Source organism: Canis aureus, chromosome 27 (genome assembly GCF_053574225.1).
Source record: "Canis aureus isolate CA01 chromosome 27, VMU_Caureus_v.1.0, whole genome shotgun sequence".
NCBI lineage: Eukaryota > Metazoa > Chordata > Mammalia > Carnivora > Canidae > Canis > Canis aureus.
In genome coordinates, this window is record NC_135637.1 from 11,607,670 (window position 1) to 11,626,987 (window position 19,318).

At 34.3% G+C, this 19,318-nt stretch overlaps 1 protein-coding gene across 12 annotated transcripts in view; it reads left to right on the forward strand.

Annotated features, from left to right (window-relative positions):
* The window catches only part of IFT81 (intraflagellar transport 81), a 112,802-nt gene that overhangs the window by 27,201 nt on the left and 66,283 nt on the right, over positions 1-19,318 (forward strand). For 11 of the 12 annotated variants that reach the window (XR_013366498.1, XM_077875558.1, XM_077875567.1 and 8 more), the window contains exon 11: positions 1,377-1,523. Coding sequence is in view for 11 of the 12 variants with exons in the window: in XM_077875558.1 (XP_077731684.1) it covers positions 1,377-1,523 (147 nt within the window). In the remaining variant the exon portion in view is untranslated. Of the gene's footprint in view, positions 1-1,376; positions 1,524-6,341; positions 6,604-19,318 lie in introns of those variants that run through there. The other variant, XM_077875569.1, reaches the window with a different exon arrangement.

The window sequence follows — 19,318 nt, forward strand, 5'->3', positions numbered from 1 at the left end:
TATTGATTTGTTTACTGTTTTCCCATAGATTCTCTTGGTTTTTTTTTAGGTATATAATCATATACTATGAAAACTCCAACTTTTTCTGTCAGATTCTTACACTTCTAATTACTTTCTCTTCTAATGGTATGAGCAAATACCTTCAACACAATATTAAATTATAGTGGAGATAATGGGTATTTTTACCTTGTTCCAGATTTAGTAGGATATACTCTTATGTTTCTCTATTAAATAAGATCCTGGGGACACCTGGGTGGCTAAACCAGTTAAGCATCTGCCTTTAGCTCAGGTCATGATCTTGGGGTCTGGGGATTGAATCCCACCTCAGGCTCCCTGCTCACTGGAGAGTCTGCCTCTTCTTCTCCCTCTCGGGCCCTCCCCACAGCTCATGCTCGCTCTTGCTCTCTCTCAATTAAATCTTTAAAAAAAAAAAAAAAAGATACAGGTTTGGGCTGAGTTTTTTATTTATTTTGTGTTAAGGAAGTATACCATCAATTCCTGTATGGTTCTGGTACTCTTACCATTCCTTCTCTCTCTCTCTCTCTCTCAGCTAGAATAATTCCATAGAGAGAAACATTCCTTCATCATCTATCTTTTCATTTTTTAAACAGAGAAAATAGACTTGTTTAAAGGGTTTGCATTAGAGATTTCCCCTTCTCTGCCAATTTTGTGTGAAGAAAATATTTGTACTATTTCACTTAAGAGTTTGGCTAATGTTTTTCTTAAACTAGTTCAGCCATGATTCATTTAAGGAAATCCCCCAAAAGTTGCTAAGTAATATAAAGTGCTACATTCATGGCTAAGAGCAGCCATTTGGATTATGTAAACATTTCTCTAATTCTGGTGAGTCACATGTTTGATTTTAAACCTGCACTTTATTTATTAGAATGCCCCAAATATAATAAATGTTTGAACATTTCATTTTCAGAGTATGGATATTGATTTTAGGTAAGATACCTATGTTGTAGTTTTGAGAATAAAACATTGTTTTCTTTCAATGAAAGGAAACCTACCATGAACAGACTTAAGGAGAGCTTCTATTTACTTACCTAGAAAGTATCTTCATTAACGTTTGAGTGTTACATGACAGTATTTTAATATTTTTATTACTATTATTTTTGTTTCTCGCTGATGTAGCTATATTTTCAGGGCTTTTGTCTTTTAAATGTTTTGGGTTGATATTTAGTATATATTGTATACTCATATTAAACAGATAACTGATGATGATAGGTGGGAGGGCAAATGGTATTGGTTAGGAGAAGCCAACCTGATATTGAAAATTTAGCTTGGTAAAATCTTAAAAATCAATACTTTTACAAGATAATAGAAAGTTGATTGTGTGTCTGATTTTACATTCATATTTAATACTCAATTAGGCATCCATTATATCTCGTAAAAAAGAAGCCAAAGCTGAGGAACTTCAGGAAGCAAAGGAGAAGCTAGCCAACCTAGAGAGAGAAGTGTCAGTGAAGACAAATCAGACCCGTGAATTTGATGGCACCGAAGTTTTGAAGGGAGATGATGTAAGTTGAGGTGTGATATGAGTATTGTTTTTATTTGAAAACATTCATGTTTTTGACTTTTTTAGTTTGGTTGTCAGTAGTAGAAAGTTAATCTTATTTTATAAAACCTGGTTTGAGACTGAAAAATCCTTGCAATTATATTAAGATGTTCTTGCTCTATGATGACAGATCTTAGTAATTTTATGAGATAATGTTCCAAATTTTTACTTTTTAATTAAGCAAATTTATATTGGATTTATTAATTATAAATATTGTTATAAAAGTAAGACAAAATGAATAGAAACTAACAGATAAGACAAAAATTCATATTCATTGATAAATGTCATTCCATAAAGGGCTGAGAAAATGATATCCCGAAGTTGCTTTGTCAGTAATGTGTGTTTGGCCACTGAGACTGGCACCATTTAAATGACTTTACTGTAGATGCTTATAAATTTTAAAAATACAACTCAATCTTATGTTGGTATAAACTTAAATTTTTGAACAATGTTTTAAAAGCTATTATTTGATTTATCCTTCTGTCAGACTTGTGAGATTAGTAGGACGAGTAATACTAATAGCCATTTATATATACGGCTAAACTTAAGTACCACAAATAAAATCCCTCATCTCATTTTCATAAAATTAGCTCAAGAAAGAATGAATAAATGAAGCACAATATCTTGTCTTAAAGCACAATGATTTTTTTTAAGGAAGTGATAGATTATATTTTAATTCCCAATCATTGCCTGTACTTCACCACTTCTTATAAATCATTTATTTTATTAGCTACTTAGCTACTAAGCCTCAGCAAAAGCTACTTTGAAAAGCTGCTCATATCTAAACTTCATTTTTGGCTTTGAATAGTTACCAAATTCACACTGTTACAAATTGGCAGTGAACCTTCACAGTGCCAAACACAAGTGAGTTGTTCCCACGATACCACTTTTCTCTGTGGTGTTTCCAATTGTTAGCCTCCCAGGATGCCTTTAGCTTTTTGGGAAGTAGCAGATTTCACCAGTCATCACTTGACTGAAAAATTCCTTTGGCTTTTAATATCCACTTCCAGATTGCTTTAAGAGATGGGAATATTTTAAATGTTACTTGGAACCCAACAGGGTGTGCTTCGTGACATCCTTGCAATCCAGCGGGAGGCGGGAGGGAGGTTAATTATGCAGCAGTTTTGTTTTATAAGAGACCATGCTACCTCCTACCATTTTTGTCTTAAGAAAATGCTGCCCAATTGACAAGAAATACTAATAGCCATGGCCACATTTGGCATGAATAGCGCTTATAAATTCACCATTAGATATTCCTTCTATGCAAATGTGAGGATAAAGAACATAGTGCCAACCTATTAAGTTTTATTTTTGATAAATTATAGTGAATAAGAGAAGTATCTGATGACAGAAAAAGCATACTTTTTTTTTAAAGGGAAAAAGATAATTTTGGAAATCATAAGGTCAATTTAATTTTTAAACAATATCTGGTCAGAAACTAGAACAAATCAAGTAAATCATTTGGCAGTTACCTAAAAGAACAGAAGGTATTGGGGAACATTAAGCATAATTTTGTAAAGAACAAATCTTGGTAGACCAGTTTTAAATTCTACTTTGTTAAAGTGATAGACCATATGGACAAAAGGGAGGAAGTTTGTTATACTTAAAATTATATAATATAGCTGGACTTCAGTGAGGTTTCATTTGGTATCACATGGTAATCACCAAAAATCATGTTTTTTGCCACCCATATGTTAATACAGTTGGTGAGAGAGTATCAAGTAGTAGCATGGCATTTAGAAAGAATAAGTATACCAGAGTCGCAAATAGGAGAATGAAGAAAAAGAGGGGCTAACATTAATTGCGCACTTGTATAAATATAAGGCTCTCTGCTAGATGCTTTGCAAACACGTACTTTTTTATTTCTTATATTTTTGTTACTGTTATTTTTGTTTTACAATTGGGTGAAGCTCAGGGAGATTATAGATGCACTTATAAGTAATAAGTGGCCAAGCTGGGGTCCAGGTCTTTCTCACATGTTCCTGTTGACCTTGAACAAATCATTAATTAATCTATAAAATGGGGGTAATTGCTCTTCACTGTCATTATAAAGAACACATGAAATAATGTCAAAGCTTCCAAGAAACTGGAAGGCTTAGTCATCATATAACATCTGGCATCTGGAAGTCATCATTCCCATGAGCTTCATGTTACTACATGTGTGAAAGGTGATAGAGTGGAATGGTTAAGGGCATAGCTCTAGAAATTGGTTGCTTGAGTGCAGATACTGGCTTTATCATCTTACAGCTAGTTAACCTTGGGCAGATTCTGTAACCTCTTTGTACTCACCTGTAAAATATACCTCCTAGAATTATTATTGTACAGATTAAATGAATTAATACCTGAAAAGTGCTTAGAATAGCACAGCACATGCTGAGTGCTCAGTTAAGCATTAGCTCTTGATATTTTTATATTTTTGTCAGTCACTTAAGTGAAGAATTTGAAAGCTAAGAATATAGTTTACAGCTTAAAACTTGAAATTAATATTTCCCAAACTGGGTACAATTCAGTAGCAGTACATATGAAATAGTTTTTGTTTTTTGGATAAATAATTTACACAGACTCAGGATAAGAACATTAATGAAAGTCATTTTAGCTACTCTGTTCATGGAGCAGTTACCATGTGTTCAATCTTTATTTTTTTTATTTTAAAATCTTAAATTTTTTATTTAATTTATTTTATTTTTTAAAGATTTTATTTATTTATTCATGAGAGACACAGAGAGGCAGAGACACATTCTTGGTGACAATTGCACAATGGTGTGAATATACTTACTGTCACAGAACTGTACACCTAAAAATGGTTAAAAGGATAAATTTTATACTTCGTGTGTTTAACCACAGTAAAACACACATGCAATATATCCTAATTTCATCCTCTCAAAAAACCTGTAAGGTAAATATTATCTCCATTTTGTGATTGGGAAAATAGGCTTAGAAAAATTTAAGTAACATGCCCAAAATCACATGGTTAGTGAGTTGCAGAGTAAGGATTTGAACGCAGGTCTGACAGTCACTGTTAGCTTACTAGAAACTGTATGTCAGCCATTTGTTTGGATGTAAACCTTTGTTCCTTGATTATCCATATGTGGTTGTTTGATTAATCTTTTCTTGGAAGAATTTAGAAATGTGACTGTGTTAATAAGGATAAATGTAACAAATATTATACATATAGTAATATATTCCTTTGTCATTTTCTTTTTAGAGGTCAGCTAGCAGTTTTTAAAGTTCAATATTGAAGTATGCATTTTGATGCTTCCTACTCCTATTAAACTTAATATTCCAGATGTTACAATTTGTCTGAGAATTTTAGCTCTTCTGTTTGCAGATAATAAGTGCTACAAGCATTTGTTCTTCATTAGACTTTTTCATTAGTATTCCCTGGGTGTTTCTTATTAATAAAATATGAAGTGTCTAAAAATACTCCTTTTTTTTCATTGTACTGTATCACTTGAACATTTTATTTTCATTTTATTGCCTTAATTATGGCAGTAAGCAGAGGAACGTGTTTATCTTTTATTGTGCCAGACTTCTGACATGAATAGGAATTTCTTGAACTAATGAAATTATCTTCTCAGCGGTAGAAATTTTCTTGCCAGTCTAGTCTATCTTGATTTCTTTCTCTTCACACCGGTATTTGGTAGGTGTAAGAACATTAAATTTAGAGACTGTAGTCTCTTCACATAACTAAAAATTGATAATAATGAGTATCTTTTTTTATATCTTGAGGTATTTTATATTGGATTTTAGTATGTAGTAAGTATAAATCTGTTGAATTGATATTCTCAAAGAATTTTGAATGCTGTCATCTCAGAGAGAAGTTACCAAAAAAATGCCATGGAGCTTTGTCCTTGATACCAACCTGTTTATTATTATCAATAATTTAGATTAATTAATGTTTATTATGTAGTTACAATGAACCAGAGAAATCCTAGGCTTATTATATACATTATCTCATTCATTTTCTTGAACAACTCTACAAAATAGTTATGATCATTATTCCCAGTTTGTACAGATACAGGAACTGAGGCACATGGAGGATTTGTGCTAACTTACCCAAGATCACATGGCTAGTAAGTAGTACCATGATTTGAATTGAGGTGGTCTCCCTCCAGAACTCTTAATAATTTTCACATAACAGGAAGCTTAAAGGTATAGTCAGCCTGAGAGAGATGATAGAATTAGGGTTCAAAGTCATCTTGGGAGGTAGGAGCAGTGTGCTAAAACAAACAAAATTCCATTAACAGGATTATGAACACAATGTTGTAGAATGCAAGTTTTGTCTGCCATCTCAATACATCACCCGTGAGTGATGCAGAATTAGAAAATAAATTTTTATACTCCATTAATAAAAATGTAATATCCTATTTATGGTGAAATTATACCTGGAATACTATTTATATTCTTGGTATATGTTTTAAGAAGGACATAGTCAAGGCAGAGTCCAGTGAATGTGACCAAAATGGATGAAAAGTCTGGCAATTTTCATAGGAAAAATTGATTATGTATTAACTGAGAACAAAAAAAAAGGCATAATAGAATTGCTTTTAAATTTCAAAAGGATTATGGAAAGGATGGTGTGTGTACAGAACAAGTTAACATAGCAGGCCTGAAACTGCTATTCTTAGAAAATCTTGTTTGCAAGTTTGGCCCTTGGCTGGCATCTAGGAACTTGGAATTTAGAAAGATTCCCACCATTCCCTGATAAGAATTGCTCACTGTGCCTAAGCCTCATGTACAAAGAATGTAGTTTATGTTGAACACCTGCTTTCCTTCTCAGAGCCTGGACTTCCGTGAGGGCTGGGCAGAGAGTGTGCGTCCATGACCAGCCCCCGAGTAAAATGCCTGTGTGCCGAGTCTCTAATGAACTTACCTGGTTGGCAACATTTCACAAATATTGTTATAACTCATTGCTGGAGGAACTAAGGGAGAAGACTCTTGGAAGCTTGCCCCTGGTTTCCTCTGGATTTCATCCCATGTGCCTTTTTCCTTTGCTGGTTTTGCTTTTATGTTTTCACTGTAATAAAGCATTGCCAAGTGTATGGCTATATTCGGAGTTCTTTGAGTCCTCTTAGCAAACCATTGAACCTGGGGATGATCTTGGGGACCCCTACACAGATGGATTGGTATTCTTGTTTGTTTGACAGAAGGCAGAATTAGGACCAATAGTAAGAAAGAAATATTTGATTGACTGCAAGGAAAAATTTCTACAACTTAAGCTTTCTTTAGTAGTGAAGCAGGCTGCTTTGGTAGAGTGCTTCACTATTTAAAATATTATGACAGAAGCTAGGTGAGGGACATTTTAGAAATAATTTGTGCATTTAGTAGAAAAAAGGGATTGGACTGAATCAATGCTTTGGGGTTTTTTCTAATCTTAAAAAAACTCTGATTATACAAGTAATACCTGAATATATTCTTGTGGTATGAAAATCAAACAATTCACATAAAGTAACAGTCTTCCTTGGCAAACCTCCAAGTCCCTTAGTCCCTTTACCAGAGGGAAACCACTGTTTCCAGTTTTGTGTATTTCAGTCTTTTTTCTAAAGATAGATATAGATAATACTGTTTTATGGTTTTTTTTTTTTTAAGATTTTATTTATTCATGAGAGACACAGAAAGAGAGGCAGAGACATGGGCAGAGGGAGAAGTGGACTCCATGCAGGGATCCCCATCTGGGACTCGATCCTGGGACTCCGGGATCTTGCCCTGAACCGAGGGCAGACACTCAACCACTGAGCCACCCAGGCATCCCTGTTTTGTGGGTTTTTAAAAAATATAAATGATATTATACTGAACATACTGTACAACTTGCTTTTAATAAAAGTCTTGTGGGATCCCTGGGTGGCGCAGCGGTTTGGCGCCTGCCTTTGGCCCAGGGCGCGATCCTGGAGACCCGGGATCGAATCCCACGTCGGGCTCCCGGTGCATGGAGCCTGCTTCTCCCTCTGCCTGTGCCTCTGCCTCTCTCTCTCTCTCTCTCTCTCTGTGACTATCATAAAAAAAAAAAAAAAAAAAAAAAAATCTTGGAGATTTTTCCATGTCAGTAAATGAGGAGGTTAAGAGAATTCTGTAGAGGTTAAAAGAATCAGCTCTGGAGCCAGAACACCTTTGTGCAGATCTCTTTTCTGCCATCTGTCAGCTCTTCAGCCTTGACATTTACTGAATTCCTCTGTGCCTCAGTTTCCTTGTCTATAAGGTGCTGTAACTGCTGTAGAAAAAAGTATGACTTCTTCAAAAGTCAAGCACAGAATTACTATATGACCCAAAAATTCCTCTCCGAGGTTAGAATCCTCATGTGATTTTTTGTTAGGTCCTTCTAAACGCAAACTATTGCTCTTATTCTAAGTTATGTTAACTTGAATTATTTGGACAAAATTTTAATATTAAGTGACCTTAGCTTTCTATAATTTGGAGTGCTCTTAAAATGTTTACATAGAATTATCTAACTTTATGCAGGATTCAGTGTGAGAGGAGACAGAAAAACATAGTATTATAGTAAAGCATGATAGTTAATGGTCATATATTTGGCTCTGAGTTGTTAATAAAAGATTGCTGTGGTATGATTTTTTAAAGATAACATAATGAACTTAACTAAGGAGCATGTCTTCCAAAATAATACCCTTACAATTTCCCCAGCTCATACCCCATGACCCTGAGGTGTACTCCCATAGCACTCTGTTCCTGTGTGTTGTTAACATACAACACGCTTAAGATCACTTGTTCAGTTTCTGCTTCCCCTAAGAAAGTAATAAGCTCCACAGTGGCAGAGGCTTATCTCTTGTTCACCATCATTTACTTAATACCTGACATGTAACAGGCACTTAATAAATGTGTAGAAATCTGAAAGTATATAGTGTAATCTAGATGTATGTATGTTTTCCATAGAAAAGTGATAATATTAAAAATGTATGTCTTGGCACTTCTTAATAGGCTTCAGTTGATATAAGAAAAATGATTTATATTAACTCTTCATCCTAACCATAGCTGTGTATTTCTTTGTATAAATAAAGTTATTTTTAGACACCTGACCATAAACCTAAATCTGCCATTTAATCTGGTAGCCTCCATTAATTCTTTGGTAAATAAAAATTCTGCTGTTTCACAAGTGGCAATCTGAGTGTGATGACTATCTCTCTTAATGGAAGAGCAAAGGATCAAGCCTATGCCTCTTGTAGTAGTCTCATAGTTACGGATCTTTCCCATCTTAGTCAACTTGATATCTCTGAATCTCTGCTTTAATTATTTGAAAAAGCAAATAAAAAATCAGCCCTGATGATGCAATGATGGTACCCTTCCTAGAGCTGTCATTTAAATAAATGCCTGCATTTTGATTCTGAAGTTTGGTTTGTTTGTTTTAAGATTTATTTATCTTAGAAGGGCTAGGGGAGAGACAGAGGGAGAAAATCTCAAGCAGACTTCCTACTGAGCGTGAAGCCTGATGCAGGATTTGATCCCATCACCCATGAGATCACGACCTGAGCCAAAACCAAGAGTCAGTCGCTCAACCTACCAAGCCACCCAGGCGCCCCAGCGTCTGAACTTTTTTATAGTAACAAATGAACCTCTAGTTAAGGTTCCATTGGCACTTCATGCATTGAAAGGTCACCCCTGGTTAATGGTGTATGTGTATAGAGTCCATTGTATTTTGTTCCCTAACCATTACAAGAAGTTCACCTGTTTTGCAGTTATGTTTGCAGTTAAAAATGTGCTTGGTCAAATAATGTTTATAAGAAGCTTTAGAAAGGTCCCACCAATTCATTCTACAGCTACCGATAGAAATCCTAGAGCTAAATTGCAAAGATTATGAAATCTTCTTTAAATACTTCAAAGAGAAGCACTGTGAAGATAAGGGAATCCTGGCAAGGTTTGCTGCAGCTGTCATATCCCGAAAAATGAGGAATCAAATTTTGACACTTGTAATTGAATCATCCACCCTTCTAAGTGAGCCCAGGCAAACCTGTGATATTTTTAGAACCTTTCAAATCACATTACACTCTTTAGAGTTCATAGCAGGACCTGAGGCCCCTAAAATTTCCCGAGAGATGGAGCAAAACAGAATCAAATAAATTTGGCTCAATTCACTGTAACAGAAGTAATGTAATTATGCATGCAATCTAGGTAATACTACAGTTGCAACCCCAAATTTGAAAACTTTTCATAGCAAAATGTTTTGAGAGTTAACTGCTTGGACAGCAGTTGAAAAATCCATTATCTCTAATATAGTAACAGCTGTGCGGTGGTGATTTGATTTATAATAGAAGCATAAAGACGATGGATGGTATGATTAACTGTTTCACAGATGGGTGTTCCTATGCCACAAGTTTCATTTAAGACAGAGTTCTACCAGCATATATCATATTGCTTATTATAGACTCTCTCAAAAGAATTAGCAGTTAACTATCTACTACCATTTATAGGTAATTACATTGCTTATGCTTTGGTTGGTAAAATTATCTGATTTATTTTAAAAATTTTTTTAAAGATTTATTTATTTATTTGAGAGAGTGCAAGCGATCACAGTGGGGAGGGACAGAGAGAGAGAGAATCTCAAGCTGACTCCATGCTGAATGTGGGGCTTTCTCCCAGGACCCTAAGATCATGACCTGAGCCAAAATCAAGAGTCGGACGCTTAACCAACTGAGCCACCCAGGTGCCCCAAATTTTTCTAATATAAAGTTAAAAACCTAATACTAACAGGTTACGAAAGATTAGAATAGTATTTGTATGTGTGTCTACATTGGCACTAGTGATTTGAAAGGACTATCATTTTAACAGAAAACAAAAGTTGCTTTGAAACATTTTTTTTCCTGCCTTAAAACAAATAGCAACTCTGAGTCTAGACTTCAGGGAGTACAAATGATTTATTGAAGTATAACATAAAAAAAGACCTCTTCAGATTTTCTACAAGTCTGAATTCAGACAGAATGGAAGACACTGACAAATGGGAGAGAAAATCATGGCCATTGGGCAAATTCACGCTACTTTGGAACAGTTGGTATTATTTCATCTGACACCTAACTCTCTTGAGCCTTTCTCTGTCGTTTTCCATGCTTAAAAATCAGCTGATGAAGTAACTGACAAAGATGTGATTTAATTAAGAAACGGAAAATAGCATGCGTATTGGACTAACAGGATTTGAGGACAAAAGTACTCATTCTAGTCCAGTTTTTCCAACTTGCTGTACTTTGGTGAGTTGTATTAATTTCTCTACAGGTTTCCTTCTCTGTAAAAGGGAAAGAGTGCTTTTTCAAAAAAAAAAAAAACATATCTTTGTGGTTCTTGACAATATAAAGCATTTATTATATGGCTGTCTTGTAAAGTCCTCACAGCAAATTACTGTGGAAATAGTTCTGATGCCAGATACCAAGGTGGAAAATTTGCAGCAGGAGCAGAGAGATTCTTGTTTCCGCTTAAATATCCAGAATGATGCCTGGAATCTAATAATGCTTTGAGTTCCAGATAAGCTTGAAAAGCACTTGTAAATGGTTATATACTTAAGGAAATAAGCTGCTTTGTCCATTTAAAAAGCTAGCCCAGATTTTGATCATTACTATTAAAGGTTATAAAATATATTAAATGGATAAAAAGAGAAAGAACATCTGGCAAATTCCATTTTGATCACAAAGGAATCTGTAAAATTAGTCCTGAAGCTAGAAGCTAGCACTATAAAGCATTAATCTTATTGATTTCAGCATTTTAAATGATGGCTGTTCTTTCATAAATGACAAATTTGTGTTATAAATGTACATTGGTCCAAATGATTAGTAATAACTGCTATAATGGGCCTTCCTGTGCAATGGCAAGCTGCAGTTCACTTTAATGACAAATTTGCTTTATTGACCTGCTATAGTGCACTATAGAAAGCTTTTCCTTAATGTTCCAAGGATATGTTGCTTATCTCCTATGTCAGAGTTCCTTTAAAAATTATTTTTAAAATATTTTTAAATTAAAATATTTTTAAATTATTTAAAAAATAAATCCCAAGAAATTCAGTTAACTCTTATCTGCCAAATACAATGGCTATTTTTATTTATTTATTCTCTCCCAATATTGGCTTATAAATATATATACAAAATTTTTACATAGCTGTACTCAGAGTATATAGATTTATAATTGCAGTAGTAATTATTCTATTTTAGTTTTTTAAAATATTTATTCATGAGAGACACAGAGAGAGAGAGGCAGAGACACAGTCAGAGGGAGAAGCAGGCTCCATGCAGGGAGCCCGATGTGGGACTCGATTCTGGGTCTCCAGGATCACACCCTGGGCTGCAGGCGGCGTTAAACCATTGAGCCACCCAAGCTGCCCCTCTATTTTAGTTCTAAAGAGCATGCATCACACCTTGATTTATACTTTTCTACTTATCCTAATTACTTGATATTTCTTTTTTTTTTTTTTTAAGTTTATGTATTTATTCATGAGAGAGACAGGCAGAGAAGCAGAGAGAGACGCAGGCTCCACACAGGGAACCCAATGTGGGACTCAATCCCGGACTCCAGGATCACACCCTGGGCCAAAGGAGGTGCTCAACTGCTGAGCCACCCAGGCGTCCCAATTACTTGATATTTCTTTATTTCTGTACTATTTAGAAGAAACAGTAATCTCTTATTTTCTAGGTACTACTTAATTATATTCAAACAGAATGACATTATTATTATCCATTATTCAATTTTTATAGAATTTTAGTATATTTTATACATTTTATTTAAAAACTACCTAGTTTTATTTTAGACAAATAATCATTCATTTTATAATAGTAATATTGTATGTTTTGATCGTCAGAGGTTCTAAAAACCCTTTATTTTCAAGAATTGGCTACTGTGTGGTGGCAATTATGATTATTAATAATTGCGGATGTTTAGGTCAAGAATTTGCTTTATTTTATTAAACCGTTGTGGCATAGTTAATTATAACCATGATAGCTCCTATTTATTGAATGCTACACTAGGCATCATACTAATTGCATTTCATATCACTCTGAGATAAGTATTGTTACCTCCTTTTTTTTTTTCCAGTTGAATTGATATATAAAGACAAAACAGTAATTGCCTAAGGTCACTTTAAGTGATGGAGCCAGGATTTGAAATTACATTTCTCTGACTCCAAAGCCCAGATCTTAACACCTCTGAACTACTTCTGTGACCTTGTTGTACTGCTCCTAGTACCGTAATGATTAAGTTCTAAATGAAATTATTTGTGACTCTGCTCATATACATTGTTACAACATGGAATTATGAGTAAATTTAATTCTTAATGCTCAAAGTCTATTCAAAATAAAATCTATCAGCTATTAGGTTATTGTTGGTGATGGGCTTTCTTTGAGGTGAGTTGTACTTTTAATTGAATTATACCTTTTTTAAGGACTCCTGGGTGGCTCAGTTGGTTAAGTGTCTGCCTTGTGCTCAGGTCATGATCCCAAGGTCCTGGTATTGAGCCCCATATTGGGCTCCTCGCTCAGTGGGGAGTCTGCTTCTCCTTCTCCCTCTGCCACTCCCCCTGCTTGTGCTTTGTCAAATAAATAAATAAATAAAATCTTTTAAAAAAATAATTACAGTTTTTTAGATTTATATAAATATCTAGTTTAAAAAGTAAAACAATACTACAAAGTTCATAATGAAAATAATGATCCCCTTACTCACAAGTCATGCTTCCTTGAGGCAACTACTCTTAATGCCTTTGGTTGTTTCTTATGGTATTTACTTCTACATTTCTAAATAACATGTTTGTGCTGAAACCTAAAAGTTTTTTTCAATTTTGGATATACTACCATTGGTAATGAGGATTTAGCAATTCTCTGTTTACCCCTATACTCATCCTTCCATTCCTTAGAGACTCCCAATATAATTTTAATTTTTGATTAAATCATTATTTATTATATCCATTATGATAATTGTAGAAACAGTTTACAGCTGAGCCACATAGTATACTATGTGGCTCATAGATTATATATCCTTTCTTGTACACTTTAAAAAAAATTACTGACCTCATTGTTTTGTTTTTGTTTGCTTAAGTTTTTTTTTGTGTGTGTAACTGCCACCTACTCAGCCGCAGACCTTCTGATAGAACTGTACAATTTATCTTAATATAGCATATGTTCATATACAGTAACCTATTAATTATATTTTGTAAACATTAGGCATGTTCTTTCTGGAGTCCCTTTCATTCTTCTGTTCCAGTCTGGGAAGATTTATATCTGGACATGCTGTGAGCTATAGGCTTGCTATAAACTGTAATCTAGGGCTTCCTAGTCATCATCCCAGAAATTTCTTTAACCATTCTTCTGTTTTGGATTCTCTCCTTTCCTTAATTTTTTAAAAGATACCTGGGTGGCTCAGTGGTTGAGCATCTGCTTTTGGTCAGGGAGTGATCCTGGGGTTCTGGGATTGAGTTCTGCATTGGGCTCCCCTCAGGGACCTTGCTTCTGCCTCTGCCTATGTCTCTGTCTCTCTATGTCTCTCATGAATAAATAAAATTCTTCTGGAACTCTTTAATTAGATTTATGACCTTCTATATTGATTAATGTTTATTTACTTTCCAAATGTTTATTTTCTAAAAATGTGTTAAGGTAGGTGACAATGTGTTATGTGTGTTTGTGTACTATATGTGAAAAATAAAGAACAATGAGATCATGTACATATATATACTTAGAACTCAGCTTTAAAAAAGGACCTTTGAGGCTCTCTGTGTGCCTTTTCTTTATCCTATTTGATTTCCACCCCTCTCAGAGGTATATACCATCTCAAGTAAGGTATTTGTCATTCTCTGACTCTTACTTACTGTTTGACCATATATTTGTCTCCCTAAACAGTATATTGCTTAGTTTTCCTAAGCAATATTAATGGAAGCATACTCTGCATATCCTATAACTTGCTTGTTTTGTTTTACATTATTTCTTGAATTTATAATGTTTACTTTCACTGTGCAGACATATATATGTGTGTGTATACATACATATGTATATATATGTAGATATCTATTTGAATATACAATTTGTTGTAGCTTGTTTTCCAGTTTTTCACATTGCAGTGTTTCTGTCAACATTCTTATGTATGTGACTATGAACAGAATTGCTCCAGAGCAGTGTTTCTTAACTTTTTTCACAATATGACACTTGAATAAAATTGATCATTGTTTAGCATACTGAGGTAAAAGGATAAGGCTGCTTATAGCTGAGGATGACTGACTTGGGAGTTCTTTATAATATCTTGCCCAGCTGCTGCAAAGTCTTAGTGGATTACTATCTTGGCATATACTTATTATTTGTGTCACATGAGTGCACTGGAGCATACTGCATTTACAAAGCTTTGCTCTGGAGTTGTTCAAAGAGATCAAAGAATTGTCTGAAGACCAGTTCTTGCCTACAGTTATAATAATTCGTGACCATATAAGTTGAGCAGAGGCATTTTTAGAAAGATTTGTAGTAATGTGATGTTTCCTAAATATTTTTATTGTTTTATATGTGTCCACTCTACAAATGATTAGAAATTTTTAGAACTGCTCCATCACCATAGATAGGTTTGAGAAGCCATTCTATTCATTGTAGTGGAGTTGGTGGGGCATAGGATGAACACAACATCAACTAAAGTAGATATGAAATGTTTTCCAAACTGTTATTCTAAACACCAAATCCCTCACTCCCAGTGGTTTACAGGTTTTCCACCGCCTCCATATCTTCACCAGCACTTAGTATTAAAGGGCTTCTTTTTGCTAATTGGGTGAGTGTTAAAATAGTATCTTACTGTGGTTTTAATTTCTATTACTAATTACTAATGAGGTTGAGTATCTTTTAATATATTTATTGGTCATCTTGGATTTCTCTTCTGTAAAGTGACCAAGTATTTTATCCATTTTTCTATTGGATTATTTGTCTTTCACTTAGGGATTAATTTATATATCTTGGCTACAAATCCTTTATTGGTTTAATGTATTACAAATATGTTCTCCCAACTTGTGATATATATTCCTAATCTCTTTATATATTGATGAACTAAAGTTCTTGATTTTAGTCAAGTTTATTAATCATCTATTTTCAGTTTGGGGGGGGGTGTTTTTTTTTTTTAGATTTATTTATTTATTTATTTATTTACTTATTTACTTATTTATTTATTCATGAGAGACACAGAGAGAGAGAGAGGCAGAAACATAGGCAGAGGGAGAAGCAGGCTCCATGCAGGCAGCCTGATGTGGGAATTGATCCCGAGTCTCCAGGACCAGGCCCTGGGCTGAAGGCGGCACTAAACCACTGAGCACCTGGGCTGCCCAGTTTGTGGTTTTATGTCTTATTTAAGAATCCTTTCCTACCTCAAAATTATGGTGATATTTTCCAATATTCTAAAAGATTTTTAGTTTTATCTTTCACATTTAAGTCTGTAATCCAGTTGGAATTGATTTTTATATGTTATGAGGGGGTCCAGTAATGGAAATTCTATTCTTTTACCTCAAATTTGACACAGTAGCAGTCTACATAAACAAAATCCCCTTGAGTGCTTTAATAATTTTAAAACTGTGGGGCACCTGGGTGGCTCATTCAATTAAGCTTCTGCCTTCAGCTCAGGTCACTATCCTGGGGTCCTGGGATTGAGTTCCACATTGGGCTCCCTGTTCAGCTGAAAGTCTGCTTCTCCCTCTCCCTCTGCCATTCCCCCTGCTTGTGCTCTCTCTGTCAAGTAAATAAAATCTTTTAAAAATAATAATAATTTTAAATATACATAAAGGGTTCCTGAGACCAAAAAGAGAATCACTGTTATAGATCCACAGGAAAAAGTTAAAAGCCCCAATAAAAAAGACCAAACACAGGCAAATCATTTTTAAAAATTACCCCAGATGAATAATGAACGTGACAAAAAAGTGAATTTCCTTAATAAAGACATTCAAATGAAAAGTAAAATACTATTTCAATTATCAAGTTGACAGTTATTAAAAGTACTATAAATAGCCTTTGAAGGACAGTTTGACAAAATATATCAAAATATATCAAATCCTTATTTCCTTCTGACCATTTCTGGAAGTATGTCCTATAGAAATCATTAAGAATGTTTCTGAAGGTTTAGCTTCAATATATTCATCATGGTTTTTTTTTTTTTTGATAACTTGAAAATTCAGAAATAACCTAAAATCCAAATGATAATGAGAAGAAACTTCCAATGGAGGAAAACATTGATAATATATTTTCTTTCCTCAGGGCGCCTGGGTGGCTCAATAGTTGAGCGTTTGCCTTCGGTTCAGGTTATGATCCCAGGGTCCTGGGATCGTCTCACATTGGGCTTCCTGTGGGGAGCCTGCTTCTGCCTCTGCCTACATCTCTGCCTCTCTCTGTGTGTCTCTCATGAATAAATAAATAAGATTAAAAAAATTGTTTTCTTTCCTCTAATTCATCCAGGGTAGTGGATGCCTTAGAGTGCTTTGATGGCCACCTATTGCTTAATTATTGTACTTAACCATCATTAATCTGCCCTGATTACCTTCCCTTAGTTTACCCTTAGTTTGTCCTGTGAATTTCAAATAATAACCAATCAGCATAGAGCATATTGGGTAATTGGTGGGTCTGTTCTTCCACCAAAAATATTTAAAGCTTTTAGCTTTTAAAACTAATTCTGGAACAGAGCAAGATAAAGAAGGGAAAAATTGGCCTAGATAATACAGAAGATAACAGATGAACAGGGTTGATTTCATTTTGGGCACTTTGCCCAGGACACTTTTAATAGAACATATAGTTACTCTAGGGATTCTGAGTCTGTGATTATGTCAGACTTACACATTAATTCTTTAAAAGGAAAAATCACAAGTTATTGGACTCTAGGTACATTGGTATGACTTAAATTTTTAAACCATGCCTGTAATCCCCAGCCATTGATAATTTGCTGTGTGGGGGCTGTATTCCTTTCTATTAAAACTAACTTTCATGGAACAAAAATATTTTGAACATCCTTCCTTTAAAACACAGTGGGTTCTTCATTTCTTTCAAAGTTTAAGTCAAATTTTATTTTATTTTTTAAGTCAAATTTTAAAAGATGTCTAAACTAGAATTAGATGGTTATCTTTATGTGAAGAACTTTTAATCTTACTATTTTTGAGAACATTCTTTATGTCCTGAAAAATCAATCAAGTCTTTAAGGAAAAAAATCACCTAAATTTTAGAATGCTATGTTTCCTGTTTTACTACCTTATAATTTAGATTATTTTCCTTATGTTTACCCTTAAAACTTAAAAGGAGAAATAGCAACATGGTAGTAGAGCTTCTATTAGAATAGTGGCTTTAAGTGAATTTTTTCTTTTTTTTTTTCGGCTTTCCAAAATTTCAGTAATATTTTATTTTTATTATTATTATTATTATTATTATTATTATTATTATTATCATCTAGAGAGGGGGAGTGGGCAGAGAGATAGTGAGAGAATCTTAAACAGGCTCTGCTCCCAGCGCAGAGCCCAATGTGGAGCTCACTCTCACAACCCTGAGCATGAGCTGAGCTAAAATCAAGAGTTGGATACTTAACCAATTGAACCACCCAGACACCCCTATGAGATAAATCTTTGAGAATCTTAGCCTTTTTAATACCCAATCCTTTTAAAGGCTAACTTGAGAAGAGACTTCTACATAATTTTATAAATAATAAAAGTAATGGGGCACCTGGATGGCTCTGTTGGTTAAGCATCCAGCTCTTAATTTTGGCTCTGGTCATGATTTCAGGGGCATGAAATCAAGCCTCATGTCAGGTTCCATGCTCAACACAGAGTCTGTTTGAGAGTTTCTCTCCTTCCCTCTATTATCCTCCCACTGCTCTCATGTTTCCTATCTCTAAAATAAATAAAATCCTTAAAAAATAAAGTAAAAATTTTTAAAAAAAGAATTACCTTGTATTAGGTAAAATGGAAACTTAGTTTTGTTTTGAAGTGGCGTGCTTAAATATAACATTTTCCAATGTTATATTCCAATTCTTACTTGGAAGTTTTCTTTATAATGTAGTTAATAAAAGGATAGAGCAGGAAGAAAAATCATTTTATGTAGTTTAAAAAAATCTTAAAATTATTAGTATAATGGTACATAAGAGGAAGTGATTTTTTTTTTAAGTATTATGTTCTGTTTCAGAAACTTCTCACATTTGCAGCTGGCATTTGCTTCTTATACCAAGCAATACTTTTAATGAGCCAGAATTTTTACACCTTCTGTTTCCTCTACCTGGAATATTCTTCTTTGCCTCTTCCTTCTTCCTTTAGCACATTCTTACATCTTCAGTCTTGGTTTAAATGTAATTATTTTGAGAAGCTTGCCATAATCCTCCTCTCCTAAATCCCAACATCCACCTTTTCTGCCTTCATCCCAACCCTGGTTAAACTCCTGTTTATTCATTCTAAGGGCCCCTTTACTTCTTTATAATGTTCACCATGGTTGTACACATCAGTTCAATGTTTGGTTTTACCACTATTTCCTTAAGCTTGGTGAGGGCAGGACTTCTGGGTATCTTGTATTCTCCGTGTCTAGCACTAGTACATAATAGTAAGTAGTGCTTATCAAATGAATTCCTTTAATTCCAATTCATTTCATTTGCTTTTCCAAACTATAGTTGGTATTACTTAATAGTGGAATCTTTCCATTAGAGTAGTTACAGCATTATATCAGTAAATAAAGAGCTGAATTAAGCAACTATAAACTCCCACTAACTTGGAATATTCTTAGCTTTTTAAGGTTTGGTATGAGTTTCATCCCAATGTCTGAGATGCTGCTTAGTGTATATGATCACAGTACATTTCTTAAATGA